The sequence below is a fragment of the Dama dama genome, chromosome 24 (genome assembly GCF_033118175.1).
Source record: "Dama dama isolate Ldn47 chromosome 24, ASM3311817v1, whole genome shotgun sequence".
Taxonomy (NCBI): Eukaryota; Metazoa; Chordata; class Mammalia; order Artiodactyla; family Cervidae; genus Dama; species Dama dama.
Genome location: NC_083704.1, coordinates 58,175,879 through 58,203,767, shown reverse-complemented (window position 1 = coordinate 58,203,767; position 27,889 = coordinate 58,175,879). Strand labels below are relative to the sequence as shown.

General features: G+C 47.2%; 1 protein-coding gene, 1 long non-coding RNA gene and 1 pseudogene across 2 annotated transcripts in view; 1 reads left to right on the top strand and 2 right to left on the bottom strand.

Moving 5' to 3' along the window:
• Nucleotides 1-20,819, bottom strand: part of CDCP1 (CUB domain containing protein 1) — a 57,119-nt gene extending 36,300 nt beyond the window's left edge. The window contains exon 1 of the mRNA XM_061128833.1: nucleotides 20,609-20,819. Within this exon, the coding sequence (XP_060984816.1) occupies nucleotides 20,609-20,690 (82 nt within the window). The 5' untranslated portion in view covers nucleotides 20,691-20,819. The remainder of the gene's footprint in view (nucleotides 1-20,608) is intronic.
• Nucleotides 6,146-6,740, bottom strand: LOC133046172 (large ribosomal subunit protein eL29-like; annotated as a pseudogene).
• LOC133046039 (uncharacterized) lies at nucleotides 19,980-26,767 on the top strand. The gene is made up of 3 exons (XR_009690396.1): nucleotides 19,980-20,116; nucleotides 25,440-25,517; nucleotides 26,538-26,767. It is a non-coding gene; the product is annotated as an uncharacterized LOC133046039 (long non-coding RNA).
• Nucleotides 26,768-27,889: the final 1,122 nt, after the last annotated feature.

Sequence of the window (27,889 nt, the reverse complement as noted above, 5' to 3'; positions counted from 1 at the left end):
CTGGAGAATTCCATGGACAGAGGAGCCAGGCAGGCTACAGTCCATGGGATCGCAAAGAGTCGGACAGGACTGTGCAGCTAACTTTCAATTTCCACTTTTATTTCACCATAATAAAAGTAGCAGAGAGACCCCCACTGCTTGAGTAAAATAACTTATAACTCATTTATCACAAATGCTTGGAGTCTGAGAAGGACACCTTGCTTGCACATCTTCCCTCTTGCCCGCTCTTCACCACTCGTCACCCCTTGAAATGAAAATTTCAACCCTGTAGAAGCAATCTCAACCTCCTACCACGACCCCCCACCCCATGCCCACCAGTCACGCTGGCACATCTGAGTGCTTGATAAATGCATAGCGATTTAAAGAAAATGGGTGGGCGTCTCTTTCTTTTGTCTCCCCAGGAACTTGGTATTTCGTTGGTCTGGTTATTTTTGAAGATCTATTACCCAAGTTCACAGGAACCCAGACAAAGCTCCAGATTCCGGCGCTATTTCGAGAGCTCACGGGTTGAAAGAAATCCAAGGCGACCCTTACGTTAGCAGTGCGTGGGCTGCGGGCTGGAGAGCTTGCAGGCGCCACACGTGGGCACGTGAGTCACAGCTCTCATCCTCAGCTCCCCTGCCTTCTGACATCTCCTTATTAGGATGCCTTGCTGAGTTCCTGCCTCACCAGCGGCTCCTCGGGCGGGAATTTCCAATTGTTTTAATCACCACCATTCATTATTCACCATTCATTAATCACCTATCACAGGGCATTATACAGAGGCCCCTGTTACTCCTTCTCCCTACCAGCCTCCATCTTTGTAAGGCAGATGGAAGGAAGGGGATTCACCAGGGAAACACCAGGAAGTTATCTGTTCCCACATGTGGCCAGTTCAGGTTAAAAGACTGCCAAATGTGATTTACAATTTTTTAGACGAGTCAGAATCTGCTGCCTCTGGGTGTGGTTTCCGGGGAGACTGCTCTCATCAACTCTCTCTGTCCAACGAAGATGAACAGAATGGCTCCCAGCCATGGTCTGGGCTCAGCCCGGGCGCCAGGAGACACATACGAAGACCCCTGGGACAAATGCCCAGGAGGTCGAGAACTCGGACACAGGAGCCAAGAGGTATGCCTGTGAATCAGCGTGACTGGTCAGTTGCAGCTCGCGTGGGAGTCAGATTCCCAGGCAAGCCCATAAGGAGATAATCGCTTCTGGGGAAACAGCCCTGCCCTCTCTCAGGAAGACATCCCACGGCAGACCCACATCCTTCTCTCAGTGAGTCCACGGGGCCGGTGGCTGGAGTTTGCTCCCCGACAGAGCAGACCCCTGCTTTGCCGGCTGAGCATCAAATAAAGCAGTGATTTGATTTTAGGGTCCAGATTTGCAAAATTCAGCTTGTTAGACTGTAGATGCTCATAACACAAGAGGCAGAAGAAGAGACACCCCGCACCCACCCCGCAGGTCACACCATTGCCACGATTCCTTCCACCTATACTCCTCAGGGCCACAGTCCCCAACCTTTTTCCACACGGGGGACCGGCTTCGTGGAAGACAATTTTCCTACGGCTGAGGGTGAGGGGAGGGGGGATGGTTTGGGGATACTTCCGGTGCGTTACATTTACTGTGCATTTTATTTCTATTACTATTACATCAGCTCCCCCCGGGTCCTCAGGCGTTAGATATTGGAGGTTGAGGACCCCTGCCTTATGGGAGGCAATTGCTGAATTCACAGAACTGAGTGTATGTTTGCCTGTCTGTCTGCCCTGTGTGACCCCACCGGATAGTCAGCAACTTGAGGGCACCAAGGAAGGTCAAGGTACTCTGAAGATGCTGAGGTCAGCTATGAATTGTGTGGGGGTGGTCAAGGAAGACTTCACAGAGCAGACTTAAGAGCGGGGTCTAAAAAATGAGGAAGGGGTTTGCCTGCAGAGAAACAGGTGTCAGGAAAGATAGGCGGAGGGAACGGCAGGTGCAACGTCACAGGTGTGAAGAAGACCTTCCTTGGAGCCACTCCAGGGAGTCTGGTTTGGCTAGAGAGTGGGTCGAGGAGGCCGGAGACAGAGGCAGAGGCCAGGCTGGGAAGGGCTTGGCTGTTGCCATGGAGTTCGGGCTTCACCCAGTGGGACGAGGATACCTTGGCAGCTGTGTGTCGTGGTGAAAAGCTTGGATGCTAGAGTCTGACTGCCTGGGATCAATTCCTGGCTTGGTACCACTTACCAGCTGCATCCCGCTAGACAAATTCCTTACATTCTCTGTGTCATACTTTTCCTACCCGCAAAAGAGTGTAAAAATGGCATAGTTGTAAGAACTAAATGACAAAGTACCTGTGAATTGCTTAGAACGGTGCCAGGTAGTCAATCAATGTTACCTGTTATTGTTGATATTAGTAATGACAGACAGCACATTATAACCTCTGGGGCAGTACTCGTGGGGCGTTGCTGAGGGTGTTAAGTAGAGAAACAACTGTCGCAGCAGCTTGGCTCTCAATCTAGAGCCCAGAGTCCTGGTTGGGCTGGGCCGGCAGAGGGCAGGGCAGGTAAGGTGCCTGGGGGCAAACCATCACACTCAGGGTTGTGCAAGGGTGAGTGCTTCCTTATATTTTCCACGCCTCCCCTGCCCTGGCCTAGCCCTGCCCAGCTATTAATGTCCTTCCACGTGTGCTGATTCATTTGAATTCAGCATCCCTTTGAGGCTCAGAGAAGTGACCTCATGTCCCTGTCTGCTGAGCTCAGGAGGCAACTGGGAGATTCTGGTTTGACCTCCGCACACTTGCCCTCCCCACCTGCCAGGGTACTGCACTGAGCTGCCCTCCCGGAAGTTGCCAAAGCTGGTGGAATCAACCAGCAGGAGAGGAGGAAGTGCTGCCATTGTGATCAAGTACGTGGAGTCATTGGCTGACACCGAGGGCCTGGGCATGGGTACCAACATAACCCATCAGAACGGGGCCTATTTTAGGAGTGAGTACCAGACTCTCACACCACCAAAGTTAAAGTGTTATTAATCCAGTGGACCTGGGGCCGCACGGTCTGCAGGCATCTCTTTGGCATGGCCTTGGCCAGGTCTGTTCATGGACTGGCAAACCAAGGGGAAATTCTCACCAGTGGCGGGAAGACCAACCATCTTCCAGCCTGGAAATAGTTAATTTCCCATATTCATATCCAGAATGACTGCAAGGCAAGTTGCTATTTCACAAACTAACCAGTCTTTCTTGGATGAGAAGCCTTTGGAGTAAAGATACCAGGCCAGCCTTCAGAATAACCCTGAGTACTTAATACGTGCAGGGTCTGTGCCTGCCCTTGATAAAATGCCCACGGCCACCCCACAGAGCATGTTCTAACGTTAATCCGCATTTTAAAGATGACAAAGCCGAGACTCAGAGAGGTCAAGAAACTTGCCCAGGCACATGTGATTAGTAAGAGGCAGGGCCAGGCTGGAGCCTGAGCAGTCTGACACTGGAGCCCAGCACACGAACACGGGCTCATGGCAGACCCAGCCCTGCCCAGAGAACTCCACACGTGGCCAGCCAGGAGCCTGGTGATGGGAACCGTCTACTCTCCCCAACAGTCAAGCAAAACGGAATGAAACATTTTTCAGAGGCTGGCTTGCTAGGGACTCTTCAGGCTATCAAAAGGGACAGGCATTTGTTTAAAATAGTTAAACAGTCACTTTGCTTCAAAATTATTTGCAAATGTAGTTCTGAATTTAAACTGAAGATTGACAGTTTCCCGGAATTCAAAATGTTTGGGGTGTGGTTCCTCTGTTTGATTTTTTTTTTTTTTTTTTTGGCAGTAACTCCGGGCAAGGACCTGAGAAAAGGGAACCTGGCGTGTGGAGACGTGGGTGGCTTTGTGAGGCTTGCCCGGGGGCTGTGGGTGTGGGAGGCAAGTGGCTGAGTTGGTGGCAGACAAAAAGCAGCCATCATTCTAGAGCGAAGCACTGGGTGTAAAGGGCCAGCGCCAGGTCTTGGAAGAAAAGCATCTCCAGAAATCCGGGCTGGAGAGGCTCACTTCTGAAGGCCACGGTCAGTGGGCCTCATGGGCGAAATCACACCTATATTTAAGGAGAATTCCCCAAACCCCCTCTACCGAACCTCCTTCCTCTTTACTTGGGCTTTGAGAATCTCAACCCAGACCTCTGGTTAGCTGGGGAGGAAACACCTTCTCCTGGTAGGAGACTCCCACCTGTCCTTCCAGGTATCAGAGCTGTAAAGCTGCTCCCTCATTCACTGGTTCGGAAATCAGGCAGGGCCTGACTGAGAAGGCACACCTCCCCCCGCCCCAACCCTGTCCCCCTCGCCACTCCACCCACTTTATTCCCTGGGTTGGTGTGGGAAAAGCAGCCTTTTGCAGTAGCAGGCAAATCTTTTCTCATTCTCTTTCTGGGGAGTAAAAAAGAAGTGCCCCCCCACACACAGCATCCCCACAAAGAAGCTGAGTGGGTCCTCCCAGGTGGCATAGCAGTAGAGAATCTGCCTGTCATGCAGGAGATATGGGTTCAATCCCTGGGTTGGGAAGATCCCCTGGAAAAGGCAATGGCAACACAAGCCAGTACTCTTGCCTGAAAAATCCCATGGACAGAGGAGCCTGATGGGCTACAGTCCATGGGGGTGGCAGAGTCAGACACAAATAAGCGGCTGAGCACACACGTGGTGGTTGGGGCAGGGCTGGGGCATGCGAAGCATTTGTCGGAAGTCTGGAGGGACAGGAGGCCACGGGACAGGGCCTCATTTCAGCCCCCAAAAGCAACTGGAGAATTTGCCAGCCATCCTGACAGGGACAGAGTGAAGGGACAAAATAGGTGATTAAATAGTTACTCCCACTAGGGGATTATAAGTAGGAAAAATATGGAGACCCCTGTGAGTTAATGATGACTCAAGAGAGTTGGTTTGCTTAACCACAAAACCAAGCAGGCTTGCTTGGCAGCAGAACTATACAGCAGAAGCACAAGACGTGCCCCCAAACAATGAAACAATGGCGCCATGGAGACCCACATCCTGCCCAGTGAACTCAGTAAGTTAGGACACGCTCTCTGCACAGACACACACAAACAATTTGTGGACCTAGCTTGACCATGTAGGGACAAGAAAACTCCCCTGCTCAACTTGGAGGAGGAGCTGATGATGGAAGCATCACGCCTACTCAAGAAAGATAAAGAAGTTTTTCTCTCCCTCCCCACTTTTCCTTTGATTATAAAAAACTGTAGCCCGGTAAGTTCTCAGGGCACAGAATTTCTCGCCCATCCCCTTGTAAACCTCACATCCTGTTCTGATAAATCACTGCTTATCCATCACTTTTTGTGCTTCGCTGGTGGCTCAGGTGGTAAAGAATCTGCCTACAATGCAAGAGACCCCGGTTTGATCCCTGGGTTGAGAAGATCTCCTGGAGGAGGGAACGGCTACCCACTCCAGTATTCTGGCCTGGAGAATTCCATGGACAAAGGAGCCTGGAGGGTTACAGTCCGTAGAGTCGCAAAGCGTTGGACACAACTGAGCGCCTAAGACTTTCACTCATCTATCACTTTGCTCTCCCCGAAGTCTTCTCTGCGATGAAACATAAAGGACTATGGAACTGGAGCTCTCTGGAGCTCCTGGAAACGACACAGTTGGTTTCCATGCCAGCACAGGAGCTTCACAGACTCCTTAAAAAACAGGGCCACACTTTAAGCCCATACACTAAACACTGCCATCATCAGTCAACACACCAGGAAGGAGTGGACATTGACCACAGTTACAAACAAAGGGCCTGGGGGTGACCAAGTACAACCTCACACCAGGGTAGAACTGGGACCCAGACCTGCCCTGGGTGGGCGGGGGCAGGGGGCAGGGCAATGCAGAAGCCACAGGAGGAGGACCAGGGCACGCACAAGAGAAGCGGAAGGCCCAAAGACAACTGGGTGCTGCAACTGTTTTGTTTTTCGACCGGTCCTGCCTCAGGTTTATTTGCACAAATGGCAGAGGACACCGGCCCCATGCAGACAGCAGCAGCAGAGGGGTCACACCAGCCCTCCCGTCCTCACACTGGCAGATAGAGGCCACTGTGCTGGGCTGTGTTGCTTCCGTTGTGCCCGATTCTTTGTGACCCCAGAGGAGCCTGCCAGGCTCCTCTGTCCATGGGATTCTCTGGGCAAGCATACAGAGCGGGTTGCCGTCTCCTTCTCCAGGCCTCTACTCTGGAGCCTTTGTGGGCGCCTGGGCACCTTTGGGAACCAGAGTACGAGCCGCAGCTGCAGCTGCCGGTGACTGGGCGTTGGTGTGAGCCTCGGCCTGGGACTCTGGCCGGCAGAGCCTGAGACTCTTGGCGATACGGGCACAAGCATGTTTCCTGGGCTAGGGGTGAGCAGTGTAGGTACTCTGACTGAGCGTGCAGCAGCCGCCCTTTGGGATCTTGGGCTTGACCTCCTTGGACTCTGAGAGCCTCCACAGCCTCAGCACGTGCACTCATGGCCTTGGCACTGTGGACCAGCTTCTTCCTCAGGCCCTTCTTCCTGTGCTTCTTGGCCAAGTGCATGTTCCTCAGGAAGCTGGGGTCCTCCCCCTTAACAGATTCATATTGTGATCGGGGCTTCTTGATGCCATTTCTGTGCCATTTTCAGGACTGGTTGTGAGTGGTATAGTTCTTAGACTTGGCCACGTCTGCACCGGGGCCCACGGATCCCAAAGCGCCTGGGACTGGAAGGGCGGTGCTGCCATCGTAAGAAGGCTGACTGTGGCCACGTGTCTCCAGGGGATGGTGAGCTCGGTCCAGGCCAGGCGCTGGCATACAGAGATGCACAAGGCTGGGCCCAGCCTTCAGAGCTCAAAGGACATCATGTTCTCACCTGCTCAGTAAAAGAGACCCACGGTTCCCATTAGAAACTACTTTACTCTTTTCATAGCTCTTAGAACAATCATGGAGACAATAAAATAAACTTCCAAGAGCAAGGTTAGAAGGAACCTTGTGCATTCTCAATCAATCCGACTTGTTGAATTGTTTAACAACACAGAGGACCATTGTGGCCATGCATTCATTTCCTACTCTTAATTTCCGAATTCCTTAGGCGAGAAGTTTATATGCAGTGATGCAGTCATTTTCTAAAGTAACTAAATGATTCTCCAATGTAGATACTCACGATAGGCTATTTCCAGGACTTGTGCTTTGAATTATTTTTGTTTTTAAGTGGGGATGGGTTTGCAGGGAGCCATCTAAATCCTTCTGTTGTGTCTTTCCCTTTTATGATCAAAGACACACACCGTATCAAAGATGTATCTTAGAGACACATAACTAGGCAGTGAGCTGTTTGGACATCGTACATGCTCAGTCTTGTCCGACTCTGTGACCCCATGGACTGGAGCCCACCAGGCTGCTCTGTCCATGAAATTCTCCAGGCAAGGATACTGGAGTGGGTTGCCATGCCCTTCTCCAGGCGATCTTATCGACCCAGGGATAAAAGCCCAGGTCTCCTGGGTTCTTTACCGTGGACTCTTTACCACTGAGCCACCAGGAAAATGTTTGGACCACAGTCTGGAGTAAACGAACACATCTATGTGTAAACCCCTCTGAGACCGTGGCCATTTTAAGGCTTCTTGCCACCCTAAGACCTGGGCTTTTAACATTTAACTCCAGACTGAATGGAACTGTACTGAGTGGAAGGATGATTTCAAAAAAGTTTACACAGGGAGAGAAAGGTGCATAGTAAGAGACTCTGCACTCGGTGATTGCACAATTAAACAAATATACTGAGTTTATGACCACTGTACATAATTAATGATGCTATGCTAAAGTGCTACAGGGCCAATGTAAATCACATTAACATCTTATGAAATATTAAAAAGATTCATTTTGCCAGACCTTGAGGTGTTGGTCATGACGACCTTAAAAGTCACTGAGGATCACAAGGACAGATGGGGAAGAATCAAAGGAGCAGAGTTAAAAAAAAAAAAAAAACCCATTTGGGGACTTCCCTAGTGGAAGAGTGGTTAAGAGTCTTCCACTGCAGGAGGTGTGGGTTCAGTCTCCAGTGGGGGGCTCCCACGTGACGCATGGTGTGGCCAAAAACACAGAACACAAACCCATCTGTGTGTGCGCTCAGGGGCGCCAGCAGGAGGGGGGCCTTTCTCTGCCCTGCCATCCAGAAGTTCGGAAGTTACTGAAATTCCCATTTCTTTCGTGTTCCCTGGAGTCCTTTGCCAATGGTCTCACCTTGCCATCAGAGACCAGTTGCTTTAGTTCCTCTGATAAAAAGCTAGTAGGGAGATGGTTAAATAAGAATCTACACACACCAGGTCTATCTGTTTCTTAACTGCAGAGACGCAACCTCTTGATCAGTTGCGGGACAGAACTGGGGAATGTGGGTGTATCATATTCCAGGGGCCAGGGCTGCAGCCAACTTGGAAAACATCCTTTTGTCTAAACCTCCTGTTTTAGGGACTAGGGATTAGTACCTTTTGTTGGTGGTGTTTCCATTGATTTTTTTAGTAATTTTTTTTTTTTTTTTTGGCGTTTTATTGAGATCTCATAGACTGAAGTGACTTAGCAGCAGCAGCAGCGTTGACAAATAGCACCGTGTGAGTTTAAGGTGTACAGCATAATGATTTGACTTATATACATCATGAAATGACCACCACGGTTACTGTAGTTACTACTGTTTCTAGCAGTCTTAAAGGCAAGAGGAGGGGGAGGGGAGATCCACCCACACAGCCTGACTTGGAGAATAAGTCTTTGAACAAAGCTCCCTCAAATGAACATGGGTCAGGTCAACACAGCTGACTCCTGTGGCAAACCAGGTAGCCCCAAGGTAAAGCAGGTCAGCAGAGGAAGGCTACACACCCCAGGAACACTTTGGGGCCAGACAGACACACGCTTTCCTCATCCAGAGGGGTCGGGACAGCCCCCAGGAGGTGTCGCATTGATGGGGAGTGCCATTATGGAAGGTGTTTGTCCGCGAGGAAGGCTGTTATGAAAGGTATTGATATAGGAGGTGTCAAATCAACAAGAATGGACATGCTAGGTGTTCAGCCATCATGGATGAAATGGTATCAACAAGGATAGTCGTTATGGAGGGTGTTACATCAACTAGGGTGGCTGCATTGGTACCTGGACTGTACCAGGGGTGTAGCTAGCTAATTATCTTAAGATAATTATGCCATACATTCAGGGAGGTGAAAGACTGAGTGGAAGGACCAAGAGTGCCGAGATGCAGGTTTTCAGGAGCCTGGATCCCAAGCACACAGCATTGGCAGGTGGGAGAACGAGCAGATGGTTATTCCTGGAAGGGGCAAAGGCTGTGGTTCAGAGCCCTTTCCCCTTCCTCACAGTAGGAGTTGGTCCTGCTGCTAAGTGCTACTGCCAAGAAAGGAAGAGGAGGATGGGAACAAAACTCAGTGAGGAAATCCCACAGTAATGAGGCCTTTAATCATCATTCAAACTACATTCTGCCTTGCTCCTGTAGCTGGTCTCCAATCAGAAGTCATACATTGAAGGATGATTCTTCATGACATTCAGTTAAAGGATCACTTCCTAAGCTGTCTTTTCAGAGATGGTGAGAGAACGCTTTTAAAATATCGAAACAACACTGGTGATTACTGGTGATGAAAGACCGTGCCATACTTCTGCCCCAGGGCCTGTCTTAGGGTTTTGCTGTGACGTTCCACAGACCTCAGGCACCAGAAGACCTGCCGCCTCCTCCTCTTTTCCCTCCTGAAGAAGGTGTTCACCATCCCCAGCCTTTACTGCAGTTCTTACACACACATCTTTTGCTGTACTTACCACACTGAGTCTCAAACTCAAATGCTTTCGGGGCCCTAGCAGATAATATAAATGAGAAAAGCCAACATAGTAAGGAGGCTCTTTGTTGAATCGGAGGGAACGTGCTCTACTAAGCACGTTGTAATTCAGCTTTTTTTCCAAAACACATCAAACAGAACTGGCCAAGGCCCCCAGGCCACCTGTTTGTAGCTCCTGGTTTACATGTGTGAATCCCTTCTGGAAGGCGAGCCCTCAGAGAGCAAGGGACTAGGATTTTCTACCTCTGAGTGTCCAGTACAATGGGCCTCCAACATCTGTGGAATGAATGGGATCTGTTACCAAATGACCTAAGACTAGGCCAGGGCTTTTAAAGACATTCTAGGCAAAAATCAAATTCTCTAGGTCTGCTCAATGCTAGTACTTAACAGTGGTTAGGAGGTGGGAAAAGCAGCAAATTGCTCTTCAAAAACAGTTGTTCTGGGTGGACAAATCAGTTTTGGTCATTAGTTCCCTGATTCCTAGTGATTTAATACTTCTACTCCATCCCTTCCATACAACCAAATTCCTGCAGGAAGCATCTGTAGACTTCTGAAGACAGAATCACTGAGATATTCATTACCTGGCTTTAAATCCTTTTTAATTTATTTTTGCTTATTTGTTTGGCTGAGTCTTAGTTACAGCACACAGAATCTTCATTGCATCATGCGGGAACTTTTGTTGCGGTGTGTGGATTCTAGTTGTGGCACATGGGCTCAGTAGTTGTGGCTAAGTAGACTTAGTTGCCCTGTGGCATGTGGGATCTTAGATCCCTGTCAGAGATTGAACCTGGGTCCCCCACATTGCAAGGCGGACTCTTAACCACTGGACCACCAGGGAAGTCTCCAAATTCTTTTTTAATTTAAAACTATTTTTAAGGCAAAACTGTGTTGATAGAAGGCAGACAAATGGTTGCCAGGGGCCAAGGGGCAGGGACTGTCTGCAAAGGGATCTGGAGGAACGTCACAGGGGGATTGAAACGTATCATGCACCCGATGGGACTCATCAAACAGTGCAGTTGAGAGGTGAATTTTATGGTATGCACATTAAATCTCAATAAAGCTGAAAAATATACTTTTAGATAAATGATACATGGAGCACAAAATAAAATACATATGCATAAGGCACTCCTGTTTTATTTCATTTTGCCAAAAGGTAGCATACCATCTCACTGTTCTGAATCTTGTGTTTTCCCCTCCAGAGTATACCTTGGTCGGGGGGATCCTCTCCAAGTCTGTACATCTCATTCTTTTAAATGGCAGTGTAGCATTCCCCTGTGTAAATGCACCATCATTAATGTAACCAGTCTTCTAATGATGGATATTTGGGTTGTTTCCAGTCTCCAGTGACCAGGGGAAGGAGCAGAAGATGTTTATCTGGAGTTTCAAGGTGCCAGCGGGACACACCTTCCTGGGTGTGCCAGGTTCCTGGCTGGAACTTGAATTGTATTCCCACAGAGGCTGAGATCAGGCAGGCTGGAAGACATTATTTCTAGGGTTTGTTCACGTTGACATGGGCTTCTGCAAAATGACCCGAGCACTGTTTACTACTTGAAAAACGTCTTCCTTGTCGTGGTAAGTTGAGAACTTGCTCCTGACAGCCTACGGCTGAAGTCCCTGATAAGACTGTCAGCAACTTCAGAGCAGTTGGGCAACCTTCCACCTGTCAGCAGTGGTGAAAGGTGGCAGCCCTGCCAGGTTCCACAGAATACCTGGCTCTGGTTTCATTGCCTGGCACACTGCGGCTCAGGCTTGGTTTAGTTTTGAGACCTACTCACAAGGACAGTTGTAAACTTCAGAAGCCCACTGGGGTATTCTCTTCATTTCTCATGTGTAACTGGGTATGATGTTTACATTATATAAAACCGGTCTGGTCAGTTCCTTGGTTAAAAGAAAATATGTGTGCTTATGTGTATGCACATGTGTGTGTGTGCGTGTGCGCATGCGCGCAACTGCTCACTTGCAAACAATTTTTTAAAAAATGTTCTAGGACCCCCCTGGCGGCACAGTGGCTAGGAATCCGCCTGCCAATGCAGGGGACACAGGTATGATCCCTGGTCTGGGAAGATTCCACATGCCGTGGGGCAACTCAGCCACAACTACTGAGCCTGTGTGCTGCAGCTACTGAAGCCCGCACACCTAGAGCCTGAGCTCCACAACAAGAGAAGTCACCGCAATGAGAAGCCCACGCACCTCCAGCTGGAGATTAGTCCCCACTCATTGCAACAAGAGAAAGCCTGCGTGCAGCAATGAAGATGCAGTGCAAGCAAAACAAAAATTTAAAAAACACATGATGAAAATAAACACACACACACAAAAGCAAAACATGTTCTTGTGTCACTGATTTCTTGCAGATTTTAATCCAGGAGCTTCCCCAGATGTCCTCATAAGGGCCCAAAGCTGACTACTGCGATACTGCCTGAGTCACACTGTGTAGTTACAGAGGCTGAAACAACCAAAACATCTCCGCAAAGCAACCTGGTTACATAGACAACGGCCTGGCAGTTTGGTCCAGATGGTCTGCTGCTAAAAAAATCTCAGTGTTCTTTTCGGGCTCAATTTAGATAATCAAAGTAGTATCAATTCTTAAGCGAGGAATCCGTTCGAGGGTGGACACTGTGCTGAGTGATTTACAGATGTTACTTTCACTGGGTCCATGCCTGGAAGATGGTCTGAGGTCCTGCTCTCCAGTGAGACTTGTCAGCCAGGTGGTTGTTGGTGAAGATGACCCATTGCCCCAGACTGACTCCTCCTGAGACAGTGTCTCCTGCTGCCCTGGACTTCCAGCAGGAGCAGCAACATATGGTAACTTCACCCTCTGTGCTGCTGGCTCGTTGCCTCCCTGCCGTGGCCGATGTGCCATTCTGCACCAGGGTCAAGCGTCTGTCTGGGTCCAGGAGATACCCTGAGCCCATCCCATGCAGGGGCTTCTTCTCACCACCTCTGCATCCTCCATGATGTCTCTTTGCAACCCCATGGACTGCAGCCCACCAGGCTCCTCTGTCCATGGGATTCTCCAGGCAAGAATACTAGAGGGGGTTGCCATGCCCTTCTCCAGGCAATCTTCCCAACCCAGGGATTGAACCCGGGTCTCCCTCACTGCAGGCGGATCCTTTACCATCTGAGCCGTCAGGGAAGCTGGATGTCCTGAGACCTCTCACAAATGCTTATGAGTTGTCTTCAGGTTAAAAAATGTTTTTGCCATACATCCTTGTTGGAAATAGCTTGATGTCCCCATGACCAGCTCAGTGATGGAAGATAAAGCATCTGCTTGAAGGAATCCAACACATGCCTGGACATACACCATCCTAGCCCAGCTCCGGCTGGACCACACATTGTCAAGTATTGAGAAGTCGCCCTCATGGCTCCAAGCATTGTGTGACACCAAACATGGCCAAGTGGGCAGACCTCAAAACAAAAACAACAGCTTGACTTGAATTCCATGTGATTTTTGGACTTGGAAAGTTGATGAACTTAATCTTAAAGATTGTCTTTCATTGTCCCAGCCAAAGGCAGCAGGTTGGCACCCATTCGTTGTTGCAGAAATGTCACATTTCCCCCAGAAGGCTTTGATTTTCTGTCACTGAGGGTAGGGAATATTTACACTTCATTAAAAACAAAGAAAGCTTACCATTTGTGCTCATGAACAGTTATAATTTTTTTCAAAATATTCCAAAATATTTTCCAAATATTAAATATTATTTAAAGATGTTCAGACTCTCAGGGGAGGTGGTTAATGGCCTCAGAGAATATTGTGCTCGGTCACTCAGTCATGTCTGACTCTTTGCAGCCCTTTGGATTGTAGCCTCCCAGGCTCCCCTGTCCACGGGATTTTTCAGGCAAGAATACTGGAGTGGGTCGCCATTTCCTTCTCCAGGGGATCTTCCTGGCCAGGGATTGAACCTGCATCTCCTGCACTGCAGGTGAATTCTTTATCACTGAGCCACTGAGGAAACCCACAAAGAATACTGTATTTCCCTCTGGCAGAACGGATGGCCCGTTCAAGAGGATAGCCCCTCCCAGCCAAAGTCAGACCAACAAGGCCTTCAGTGGTGCCCTTGGCTTGGGCTGTACTCAGGAGAGAAGTGAAAAGTGAAGATATTTTTTAAGTACAGTATCTGAAGAAACAACTTAAAGTTTTACAAATGTTTGTGTGAAGTGCAAGTCAGTAAAACAAATTCTGATTTTCTACTGCATTCTATCACAAATTTGGTATTACTGTTTAGAAATTTCCAAACCAAACAAACCAGGCTGGGATACTGTGAAGCCATGTGGTTCACAGGGGTGAATGTGCAGGACAATACAGTCCTTGTCATGACCATAGGTTTGATATGGATGAACAGAGAGGCCACACTTCTTGAAGATGGTAGAGTTAGAAAGTGGAAGAAGCCTGGGTCTCCATATCACTGCTTGGAGGAGATCCCATTGAAGGCCTTTTTTTTTAAATTTATGTAATTTTTTAAATTATTACTTCTTATTGGAGGATAACTGCTTTATAATGCTGTGGTGGTCTTTGCCATACATCAACGTGCATCAGTCCTAATTATACATATATCTCCTCCCTCTTGGGCCTCCCTGCCCTGCCTATCCCACCCTCTAGGTCATCACAGAGTCCCTGGCCGGGCTCCCAATGTTATACAGCAGCTTCCCGCCAATTATCTATTTTACACATGGTAGTGTATATATGTCACAGAGTGAAGTAAGTCAGAAAGAGAAAAACAAATATCATATACTAATGCATATATATGGGATCTAGAAAAATAGTACTGAGAAACCTGTTTCCAGAGAAGAAATGGAAATGCAAGTGTAGAGAGCAGACTGGTGTTTACAGCCGCCTATGAGCAGGAAATAAACATCTTTTGTGTTTGAACCATTAGACACATTTGGGTTTGTGTTACAGCAGCTGGAAGTGTGTCACACCTTTACTATTAGACTTATCAAGGTAAAAAGTCACTAAGGATCCAACAGCCCTCCGTGCAAACACCTCACCTGGGAGGTGTCAGAGCCCAGGCGCATCTTCAGCCTTCTTGATACACCGTGCTCATGGCATTCTGATCACAAAACCAGAAGTGAGTATTTGAAAGGAGATTCAAAATATTTCCCTTGTCTAAAGTTTATAATTAGTTTCAACTGGAAAGAATACGGAAAGGAGTAAATTGCAGCCTGGGGGTGGTTAAGAGCTTGTCTTCTGAAGTTAAAGTGCCCAGATTCACAGGTGGCACTACCACTTATTAACTTATTCCACTGTTACTCACTTTTTTCGACCTGCTCTGACATTTTCTAGATCCGCTGGTAAAGAATCTGCCTGCAATGCAGGAGACCCTGGTTCAATTACTGGGTCGGGAAGATTCCCTGGAGAAGGGATAGGCTACCCATTCCAGTATTCTTGGGCTTCCCTGGTGGTTCAGCTGGTAAAGAATCTGCTTGCAATGTGGGAGACCTGGGTTTGATCCCTGGGTTGGGAAGATCCCCTGGAGAAGGGAACGGCTATGCACTCCAGTATTCCGATCTGGAGAATTCCACGGACTGTATAGTCCATGGGGTTGCAAAGAGCTGGACATGACTGAGCGACTTTCACTTTCTGTACAAACCCCAGTAGCCCCTCATCCAGGAATTTCAACTATAGATAAACTTGTCCATATATCCAACCAAGTCAACTGCAAATTGGTCACTGAGGCTCAATGTATAGCAACAAAAGATTGGGAACAATCCATTATAAGCTGCTGATTAAATATAATATGGCGTTCTCATGATGAGGACCTTTGTACAGCTGTCAAAAAGCACATGATAATTCTGTATGTTTTGGTATATAATGAGCACCAAGATGGATTGCTCAGTGAAAAAAATTAGGAAACATATGGAATACATCCTCCACTATATATTTATGCTCCTCTTTGTGTAAAGAAGGGTGGTATAAACATTCGTTAACTTGTACATGCTCAGGAACAATGCATAAGAAATCACAACTGCCTCTGGGAGAAGGCCTGGGGTCAGACATAGAAGGGGACATACTTCTTTCCTCCCACAGACCATTTTGTGCTATTTGAAATTATGTTAACACGAACAGATATTTTTCTAAGCATAGCTTTTAAATTATTTAAATATTAAAAGTAATACACATTACCATATGATCCAGCTATTCCACTTCTGGGTATTTATCCAAAGAATACAAACACACTAATTTGACACATGTACCCAAATGTTTATAGCAGCATTATTAACAATAGCTAAGATACAGAAACAACCCAAGGGCCCATCCATGGATGAACGGATAAAGAAGTGAGACAGACAGACAGACACACACACACAATGGAATACTACTCAACCACAAAAAAGATGAAACATTTTGCCATTTGTGATAACATGGATGGATCTTGAGGATATTATACTAAGTGAAATAAGTCAGATGAAGGAAGACAAATACTCTATGACTTCATGCATATATGGAATATAAAAAACAAACAAAAAACCAAAATAGATGAACAAATCAAACAAAAACATACATTCAAAGAACAGAGTAGTGGTTACCAGAGAGGAAGGGATGGGGGGTGGGGACACAAATGTGGAAAAGGGGATCGATTTTACAAGGAGGGATGGAAAATAAATTTTTAGTGGTGAGCATGCTGTAGCGTGGGCTTCCCTGGTGTCTCAGCTGGTAAAGAAACTGCCTGCAACACGTGAGACCTGGGTTCAATCCCTGGGTTGGGAAGATCCCCTGGAGAAGGGAAAGGCTACCCACTCCGGTATTCTGGTCTGGAGAATTCCATGGACTGTATAGTCCATGGGGTCACAAAGAGTCGGACATGACTGATTGACTTTTACATGCTATAGGATATACAGAAGTTGAAATACAATGCTGTATACATGAAATTTATATGTTATAAACAAATGTGATCTCAATTAAAAAAAAACCACATACACATTTCTAGAACAGATATGAACATAGCACTCAGTAACTGCTGATTTTTTAAAAAAATGAAAGAGGGACTTCCCTGGTGATCCATTGGCTAAGACTCCAAGCTCCATATGCAGGGGACCCCCAGTTCAAACCCTGGTTAGGGAACTAGATCCTACATGTTGTAACTAAGACCTAGCACAGCCAAATAAAGAAATATGTACATTTTTAAAAATGTCTGGCATGCAGACACTGTCTCTAAGATGACCAGCAAATGCTGTTTTTAGGAGCCCCACTGCACACAGGGGGCATGGTGATGTAGCATCTCAGCATCACTACATACCTGCTGGGTAACCCTGGGCAAGTTACTTCACGTCTCTGTGCTCCTCTATTTCCAGGGTTATAGGAGTACGTGCTTGAGGACGGAGAGCTTAATGACTCTTGATGTACATTTTCTCAAGAGGAAACAGCTGAGCTGTCATTACTCAAACACTGCCATCCATCATAGTTATTTTTGGCCAATGTCTATTTAGGAAACATGTATGTTTACATCTCCAAACACAACACAACACTTTAAACAAAATGTATGTTGTACATACAGAGGCAGAATGTCAGGATCTAGTGGAGATGCTCCGAGTGCCAACAAAAAGGGGTGCAGGAAGTTACTACACACAAAGTAACTGTCTACAAAGAGCCACATAAACATCTTGCAATTCTGGTCTTGCAATTCGGAAGGGATGTCTTACATTTAATAGAATTGGCTGTTAATTATATATTGGTATCTCCTGGTGTTTCACTATGCTTTTAGAAACTGTTGAGGGTTTGCGTTTTGTGCAATGGGTTGTTACAGTTTGTCCCACAAGAAATAATGAGACATAGGGTATCAGTTAGTGTTTTCATGCATAATGTCTGGTTTTTAGGGATGAATTACTGATGTTAAGTGGGAGATGCTTACATATAAAATACTCAGAATGACCAGCACAGAGCAGAAGCTCAATGTGTGTTAGCTACTACAAGTAGCACTTAGTAATTAAAAAAAGAAAAACAACACTGATGTACTGAATACAAACCCAAGGTTACAAAGAGGTGAGGGAGGGAACTTGGCTCTCTTTGCCTGTTTCTCTGGAATACTGCCAGCTGCCCCGGAGAAAGTGATGGGTTAATTACAAGGTGGTAGGAAGAGGTTTGAAATAATTTGATTGTGGAATAATTTTTATAATTTAGAATGATAATGAAAGGGTGTGAACTTTTCTTAATTGCCCAGGTGGAGAGCCTTAGCACTGTATCATCCCCTAGCAGTCCAGCCATCTTGACCTCAATCATGGGTCCTTCTGACCAGCAAACTCCCCTTCTTCTCCATCCAAACCAAAGCCAGTCCCACTGAGCAAAATCAAAGCTGAGGCATGGTGTATAAGAATCTGCCTACCAAGCAGGAGACACGGGTTCGACCCCTGAGTTGGGAAGGTCCCCTAAAGAAGCAAATGGCAACCCATTCCAGTATTCTTACTTGGAAAATCCCATGGACAGAGGAGCCTGGTGGGCTATTACAGTCCATGGAGTCTCCAAGAGTTGGACACAACTTATTGACTAAACAATAACAACAATATATATAGTACTTAAAATACGTAAATAATTTCAACTTCCTTCCCCCACATTGATAGCTTGGGAGAACCCCTAGAAGAATGTTGAGGAGCACGGTCCAGTCATCACAGACAAGATGCTGGCACCTGAAGTAAACCTGGAGGCTGAGGTGAGCACCCGGGCACATCATACAACCAGCAGAGCAGCGGTCTGTGACTGTCTCACACAAGGCTGTGTGGGTGTTGGGGAGGCTGGGGGGAGGACCCAGAAGTTCTGCCAGTTACACATTCCAGACAACAGGCACCAGCTCCTCATCTGAATCTGAAGAATGACGAACTCACACACTCACCCAGGTAAGCGAACACATCATTTGATGTCTACTCATACTTTTGGAAGAAACAATGGTAGCCAGAATGGGGTCACTGACCCAGACTCTGGTACCTGAGTAATTCTTAGAAAGCCACTAAGTTGAGGTTTTAACAAGATTATTTTAACTTTATCAGTCCTTCATTCTTAGAAGTGGGGGAGCTGGTAGGAATACCAAACTCAAACACACCCCACAACGATGTCAACTTTCCTTTACATTTCCATCTGTGCAGTGACACCAACTTCATTTTCATTCAGAAGACTATTAAGAGAGTTCAGGGATTTATAAAATAAATCTAATGTGCCAGGCTCTCTGGTTTTCTCCGTCTTTTCAGGACAGGCTCTAGAAACTTCTGGGCAAAGCAAATGTACTCTGTGACTGCTTCAACCAAAAAGGCGCAACCATTAGTTCAGCCCAGTGATGTGGCCTCACAGGTCTCGTTCCTAAGAACACAGAAGGGATTTAAGAAAGTGAAAGGGGCAAGTTCCTGGGCTTCCTTGTATTTAGGCAATGAACCGGTGACACAGGCTCCAACAGTTAATAACTTCCTGGAAAGGACAGGCTCCACTGGAGACCAAAATGGCAGCCTCCCCAGGCCACAAGGAGGAATCAGACACCGAACACAAGCCAGTTCAGGACAGGGTGTCATTCTGATCAGTAATGTACGGATGCTTTGATTTACATCAGATTCTTACTGGAGTTCTCAACTGTTATCACACACAACCGGGAACATCTCAGACACTTCCCGGAGTTTCAAGACAGCTCCCAAGTCTGGTGGGCACACTTTTTTCTCATACACACATTTACACCTATTCATTTGCTAAGTTACTTTTTCTTAAGCTGACTTTTTTCTTCAAGGGAAATCTTGAAAACTCAGTCTTAACTTACAATAAATACAGTAAATACGCCCACAGTATGTCCAATATCCCATCTACTGTGCAGTAATATGTCGCCTGACGCCGCTGAGGAAAAGAACCAGGAAGCTTTCCCGTCTCAGATTTGTCATGATGGCAGTTGCCGGAACGCCCAAGTTCAACTCATCCGCTTAGTTTCCTTCTTTTTAATATCCTCTAATTTGTCTGTCTGACAAACACAAACGTCCCCTTAGATGCAGCAAAGGGTAATAATCAAAGATCGCTTCCTGGGTAGTTCTTTCCAACGGAAAAAAAAAAAAAAATCACCACACAAAACCTGTAGTAGTCTCAGAGAAGGCTTCAAATCAGGTTCTTACGTGAGGAGACCAGGTGACCTGTGGTTTTAATACTTCCAGGGCCCGCAGGGTATCTCCTCGGGGGCAGCCGGGATGGGGGGGGGGGTCCCTGCGCGCCCCGCCCCGCCCCCACCGGAACCCCGGATTCCCACCCAGCCCGGACCCTGCCCTCCGCCGGCCCCCTTCCGCCGTCAGGGTCCACCGCCCGCAGGTGCGAGGGCCCGGGGCTGCCGTGCCTCCGCGGCGCAGGAGCGCGTTCCTTGTGGAATGAGTGTTCCCGAACTTCGGGACAGCGAGAAAAGAGCGGGCGGACAGGGGGGAAAGGTGAGGAGAAAGCTAGGATGTGGTGACGCTAAACCACGGTTTCCTCGCCCCCGTCTCTGGCCGGGGCGCTGAGGTAAGAGGGTGCACCCGAGAGGGAAGTTTCCCTCCTCACGGCCCGCCGGGCGCCACCAACAATCCAGGTTGAGCGCCCGAGCGCGCGGCGCGCCGCCTCAGGGAGGTCCCTGGGCCCGGATTCCGCGCGCCCTTCCTTCCACCTTCTCCCTCGGCGCCCGACTCGGGCGCCCGACCGCGGGGCTCCCCGCGTGCCAAGCAAGGCCTGCGTCCTGGGCGAGATGGCGTGGAGTCCAGGAGGGCACGGTCACCGCGCCCCCCACCCCCACCCCCGGCGCCGGGCAGTCCCGGGGACCCCCCGGACTGCGCCGCTCCCGCCCCACCCTGCACCCTCGGCAACCCGCGCCCCTCTCCGCCAGGCGTCGGCTGGCGGGCGGTCGCGACCCTCAGCGCCCAGCGTCCCCTCAGCGCCGCACTCACCCATTCCGCGGGGCAGGCGCGCAGCGCCCAGCAGTAAGACCCCCAGCAGTGCGACCGTGACCCCGCAGTTGAGGCTGGCCATGGCTCCGGGGCGCCTGGGCCTCGGCGGGGAAAGCGACTGTGGCCCGTGGTGCAGAGTGGCGGCCGCGGGCCCCCGAGCCTGGCATCCGAGGCGCTGCGCTCCACCCCGGCTCGCTCACCTGCGCGCGGGGCGGACCGGCCCTGACTCCGCCCAGCGCCGCGGGAGCACTAGCTGGTCGGCTCAGTCCCCTCCTCCCTGTCCTCCTCCCCTTCCTGCCTCCACTCCCGCCTCTCGCCTGGAGCACTGTGACCGGCAACCACCTTCCCGCGGTCTAGCCGCCGTCCCTCTCATGACTTTCTCTACAGGGGCCAAAGTCTCCCTTGGGGAAGACACTTGCCCTCCTTTCACTGTCTGGGAGACAAAGGAGGCCACTGTGCAGCCCTTTTTCCGGGGAAATCAAGTCTGTGGAACACCCAAGCACTGGCTTCCGCCTCTGCTTCCTGATTTGGGCTGCAGGCTTTGGACTTTTAAGGCCGATGCTACTGGTACTCTTTTCAGAATGATGAGCCCGCAACCAACCCCAGGCACTTCATGGACAGTGTTTCTAATGCTCACAGTAACCCTTCCGCAGAACAGATGAAACAGACTTACCCAGTTACGAAACCTTCCGAAGGTCCCCGGGCCAGTTAGTAACTTGCGCAGGCAGGATTTGATAGCCCTGAAAGGGGTTTGCACAACCGGAGTTGCTTTGTTTCATTTTTGAAGAGTGAAAGAAATGAGTGAATAAATACATGAGGCTGGAGAGGGCCAAGAGAAGAAACCTGAACAGGTCCACAGGGGCCCCCCTTCCTTGAATTCTGAATAGTATGTATGGCACTGGCCTGAGGCATTTATTCCAATCATTGGGCTGTAAATGAATGACCCTAGGCCTCTTTCCCTCCTCCCAGCTGCCTTTCTCTGGTTTCTGAGGTCCTGTGGATTCTCCTTCCCCCTCTGCAGGCCACACAAGTCCAGGGTCACAGTGTCACAAGGAGAGACAGTGGATGGTTCAGGGACTCCCGGCTAGCAGACCAGGGTTCTATCAGAATGACTCCAAAGGCCCCCTTGGGTCTGCCTGTGCCAGTGGGCAGCTAGCAACTGGGCCAGGGTCACCCAGAATAACCTGGAAGCAGAGTACATGCAAGAGCATTGGTCTGTGTCCTGTTCTCACTTTTTTTTTATTTTGGGGGAACTGAGCTTCTCCAGGCTGCTCCCACTCTTATCAGGAACAGGGGTGAGAAACCATCTCTTAGGAGAGTCATCCCCTTCCTTCTGTGTGTCTTCAGTGATGAGAATAAAGCAGCCTCTGTCTACAGGAAGCCCACAGTTGATGAGGGATGAAGGGCCGTCCTGGCTGTGGACATGACCGCCCCGCCCCTCCTCCACCAATGGACTGTGAGCTGAGGGAACATCAGTTTACCTTCCAGTTACTTGGAAGACAAATGAGGAAGCTGAGGCCTAGAGGGAAGGAAGAGGATGAGAAAAGTAGGGAGGCTCTTGGTTCTCCCCTAGAAATTGAGGGCAGATTAATCAAGAGAAAATAATTATCAGAAAATCTAAACATCCTTCAAATATGTTTATGCTGACAGGAGAGTAAAGCAGATTTTGTCTGTTTTCCTAATTGTAAGTAGGCATATATACCCCAGCATCTTTTGCTAGCATCCATAACTCCATTGTTTTCTACATATGATGATGGTGATGATGATGATGATAATAATGGAGTGGCAATGAGTTGAATTGAAAATACTAGAAATATTTTGTGATAAGTTTAAGCCTAAGGAACAAGTTATCTTTTTACTATCTCATGTCTCCGAAGTGTGCTTAACTGGACTCTCTGGAAGAGTGACACTGGCTGCGCTGGGTCTTTGTTGCTGCTCATGGACTTTTTTCCTTTGAGGCAAGAGGGGGCTACTCTCCAGTTGTGACCCGTGGGCTCAGTAGTTGTAACTCACGGGCTCTAGCGTGTGGGCTGAGTAGTTGTGGCACACCAACTTAGTTCTGAGGCATGTGGGATCCTCCCAGATCAGGGACTGGGTGCATGTTGCCTACATCGACAGGCAGATTTTTAACCACTGGACCACCAGGGAAGTCTTAAATGAACCTTCCATAAATGACACAAAAGTCACAAAGTCTCAGATGTGGAGGGTTGGTAGTAGTTCCAGACAATGGCAACAGTGAGAAAGAGTCAAGGAAATGAGGAAGCATTTCAGCATCCTTTGCAAGACAACCCACCTCTCTAGTTGAAATCAAGATGTCTTGAGGTAATGGCTTGCTTCATGGAAGAATGTAAACAAAGCTTTGCCAAATTTTGGAAATGTCTTCTCTTTACAAACTTGCCTGAATGGAAAGAGTCAATTTTTAAAAGTCATTTCTGAACTGAAAGAAATCCAGGCAGCTGCAGTCTCCCACCTTCAGTCTTTCCCAGCATCAGGGTTTTTTCTAATGAGTCAGTTCTTTGCATGAGGTGGCCAAAGTATTGGAGCTTCAGCTACAGCATCAGTCCTTCAGATGAATATTCAGGACTGAATTCCTTTAGGGTAGACTGATTGGATCTCCTTGCAGTCCAAGGGACTCTAAAGAGTCTTCTCCAACACCACAGTTCAAAAGCATCAATTCTTTGGCACTCAGTTTTCTATGTGGTCCAACTCTCACATCCATACATGACTACCGGAAAAACCATAGCTTTGACTAGACAGACCTTTTTGGGCAAAGTAATGTCTCTGTTTTTTAATATGCTGTGTAGGTTGTTCATAGCTTTTCTTCCAAGGAGCAAGCATCTTTTAAGCATTTTTGACCCCTCTGAAAACCCTACAAAAGCTACAAAGCAGGGATTTTTTTTTTTTTTTTTTTTTTTGTAAAAGACGTAAACCTGCAAAGATGAGGGGAGCAGGCAGAAGACAACAGCCTCTTAGAAACTGGAAAGCAGATGGGTAAGTGAAAACTGTAAGCCAGTAGAGGGGAAAATTGGGAAATAGCATGATTTATACCATAGAGTTCTCAAAAAGAAACAAAAACAAACAAAAAAACCACCACTAAGGAACTGGCAGCACAAGGTATTCTGTAATGGGAGAGTGAAGAAGGGGCTAAAACAATGAAACCTGGAAGAAAGCTGAAAAACTATAGTTCGATCTCTGGAAGCTGTCCTCCATTTCTCCTGGCTGGGCAACTGACCCTAAGCAGAAGTCTGAAGCATTGTTTTCTGAAGAGGTTACAAGTGAGAAAACGGGCTGAGAAGTGCTAGGCATAGCTGTAGGCTTAGGAAACATTCTGGAAAATAGGTAGATAAAAGGAACAAATATATTCCTTATGCTTAGCTCCCTAGGTGCCTGGCCCCAGTTTTCCCCTCAAACTCCAGTAGTCTCAATTCATACTAGGGATGGAAGGAGTGTTCTTCTGGAGAATCTGACAAGCTCAAGAAGAAAGACCTAAAGATACAGGCATTTATCCCCGTCAAGAGGCTAACCAGATTCTTCCCATGACATTCACAGTTGATCAGCCCTACAAGTTAAACTTTTTGATCTCTCATTTTTAAATATGACCAGACAATAGGATTTCATGACATCTGAGGAAAGCAGCCAACATGATAGAGTCAAAATCAACCAACTAACCAAACAGAAAAAGGCACTTGGAGAAAAGAGAGTGAATAAAACAAAACAATTTCTAACTTCTTTAGAAAAATAACAGACAACAGTGTATTTATGCTGTAGGGATGGGGAGTAATAAAAAAATGAATATTCAGGGACCCACAAGAATTCTTGGAAAATTTTTTAAATGATAGTAAATATTAAAAAATAAATAGAAAAATTGAAAGATTTCCCAGAAAGTAAAGCAAAAAGATAAAGATAAAAAATAGGAGAGAAGAGGTAAGGAAATTAGAGGTCTAGTTCAGGGGATCTGACATGTGGCTAGTGGGTTTTGAAAATAGAGATAGCAGATTAAGCAGAGAAATCATCATTAGTAATATAATTCAAGAAATTCACCAGGCCTGGAATGACATGAGTTCCAGATTTAAAGACTCATGGTGTGTCCAGCACAATGGATAAAACAGGCTCACATCAAGGCACCTCACAGCAAAATTTCAGGAGCCTATAAACAAAGAGAACATTTTATAATTTCAAGGGTCTTATGCAAAGAAACAAAAATCAAACTGGCTTTGGATTTCCAGCAGCAGCACTGGAAGCTGGAAGACAGTGAAGCAATACCTTCAAAATTGTGAAGGTATAATAATTTCCAACTAAGAATTCTATATCCAAGCTACCAATTAAGTGATAAAGTAGAAAAAGAGCACTTTTAGACATTCAAAATCTAAAACAGAAAGAAAACCAGTAAAACCTCCAAACAACAAACTCCCACACACCTTTTCTCAGACAAATACTGGAGAATGTATTCCATTAAAACAGGAAATGCATGAGACACAGAGAGGAGTGGATACAGGTTTGTGGGGCTGAACTTAATTACCTTAAGAAAAGGAATGCAGAATTACAAATAGAAAATCAAATGCGAAAAGTGAGTATTTATAATAAGGAAAGAAATGACAACAAATCACAAACTTGAAAAAATTGAAAAATACCCTAAATGTCACTAAGTCTAGAAAGCAGCGTGATATCTTTAATATTAGTTCACTGGTCCTGTATTCTTGCCTGAGGAATTCCATGGACCGAGGAGCCTGTAGGACCACAGTCCAGAGGGTGGCAAAGAGTTGAACACAACGGAGCAACTAACGCTTTGACTTTTCTCAGTGCTATATCATTCATTCATTCATTTCTTCAGGTCATATTTTGTCACTGATGTGTGTATCATTTCTTCTGGAACTGTCAGATTTCATCATGACAAGATGCATCAGATAAGGTAAGATACAATCTTGATTTGTTGTGATGTATTAGACATATGAATTCACACACAGAAATGCTCAGTGTTTCTAGAAACATAGTGTTGTACCATACAAAGTACAGAAGTTCTTACAAATTCTATATGTGTGATTCTTATTAAAGAGCAAAGTAGTGTGATACATTTATAATTTTATATGCTGCATTATTCATTTATTTCTGACAGAAAAAAATCCTTCATTTTTTATAAGACATGCGAACTGCATGTTATGCTTAATATTTTAGTTTTGATAGTTGAAAGAATTTTCCAGACTAGCTTCTTTGATTCTTCCTCCTCCACTATCCGCATGCTTTTTGTTGGGTACTGCAGGACAGAATCGTCGTCGTATGATACCACTTCTGACCTTGCTCCTTTTGGTCACCTCATCTGATGAGTCAGCCCAGTGGGTTGGAGGAGTATTTCTAGAAGACGCTACTAGTGCATGAGTGCAAGCAATGACCCAAAAGTAACTATGAATTATGTCCCACTAAGATATCCCACTAACTCCCAATTAAATGTATCTCCAGTTCAGCTTCTCCTTAGCCGGATCCCAAATTGCTCATAGCCACTCAGTGCTGCATTGCATAAGGGGAAGTAGGATGGAGGAGAGGTGGAGGAAAAACTCTTTTCCAATTGAAATACATGCCTTTGCGACCATTACAAAAAACATGAGTAGATGAGCACGTGCCTTTAGAAGGATTGCAGTGTTGTTTAAACTTTCTTATCTTCATGATTTATTTGCTTCTGGACACAAGAAACACAAAATCCAGCTCAAGGGAGAGGTAAAGAATGCCCAGGCTGACGTGCACTATGCTTAGAGAGACGGGAGGCCAGGTTGAGTCAAGTTGTAAAATGTATGGCCAAGGATTATAGGCGCCCCTTCCAGGTGAACCGATGGACAGAATAAAATCAAATGGAGTCATTAATTTTGTTGATGAAATCCTCAACGGTGTTTGGCCAAAATGTGCATAACCTACACCTCAGCAGACCTGTGTTCTTCAGATGCACTTGAGCCACACACAGCTGAGCAACCAAGAGACAAGGAGCCCGACCATGGAGTGACACACCAGCCTCAAGGAACATACTCCGTTTTCAAGCTTCTGTGATTTGCAGCTTCCAGTCACTTGTAACGGAACCTCATCCTTAGGCCAGCACTAGAGATTTTTCTGGTGCCGTGGAATGTTAAGGGAAAGCAGACCCAGTGATTCGCTGAAAAAAGGAATTTGACCTAAATGAGCATGGTGGAATGGCTCAGTGACTACCACTGTGATTCTGCAGTCAGATGTCCTAGATTCAAATACTGGCTCTGCAACTTACCAGCTTGTGCAACTCTATTTGTGCCTTGGTTTCCTCAGCCACAAGCCAGGGCTATGAGAGGATGACCTTCAGAGGGTGTTATAGAGATTCATGAGATAATATGTGTAACAGATAATATGTGAATAGTGCTTGGCACATAGTAAATGTACAATAAATGTGGCCAAGATTGCCTTTGCTATGGGTGTTGGTGTGAAATGAGAGGGTTTCAGCTTGGCTGGGGTGGCGGGGAGAGCTCTGGAGAGGTCTGGAGACCAACATCTTCATGATTTCATTCATGCATGAAAGCGTCAGTTCCCCAAGACAGGAAGTTGCCTCTGCTTTACTCATCGGGATGTTCTCAGTGCTAAAAACGGTGCTTGGTACACAGTCACTGCTCAGCAGATAGTTGAGCAATGAATGGATTCATCAAGCTGATGAATGTGTGGATGGCCCTGCTAATCCAGCCAGCTGAGCCTGGGGATCTTTTTAAAGCTTGGGACCCTGAAAAGATGAATGCAAGTTGTTCATTTTTAAAACGGGGGGCAGCTTCTAGAAAGAGGTCATTATGGCCCAGGCCAGGTGTCTGGCAGCAACCCTGGTCTTATGGGACTGGCCAGTGTCTGGTGGGCCAAGACTTCATCTGGTTTGAACAGAGGGGTGGAAAGAATCTGTCTTCATCAGGCAGCTTCTCTGAGACTTTGCTTTGCAGGCGATTAAGCAAGTTAACAAAGTGGAGATTCTTTGGGAGCACAAACAGCCCTTAACTGTCGCTTTAACGCCAACCACTGTTTCAGAGAGAAAACCTCCCAGTCACAGCTGGGGCAGAGGCCCCTTTGTGAACGTTGAAACAGAGGAGCTGGCTGTGGTCTGGGGATAAGATAGGTGTTCCTGGTTTGCCAAGTCATTTGCCCAAAGTGGGAGCCACGTGGTACAATTTCAGTCCTGAGATGACAAAATAAGGAAAATCCTCCAGGAGCAGCTAGTCAGCTGCTGCGGACCGGGGCTGAGTGAATTTGAATCCGGGTGATTCAGGAAGTCTCCCTCAGGCCGCCAAACAC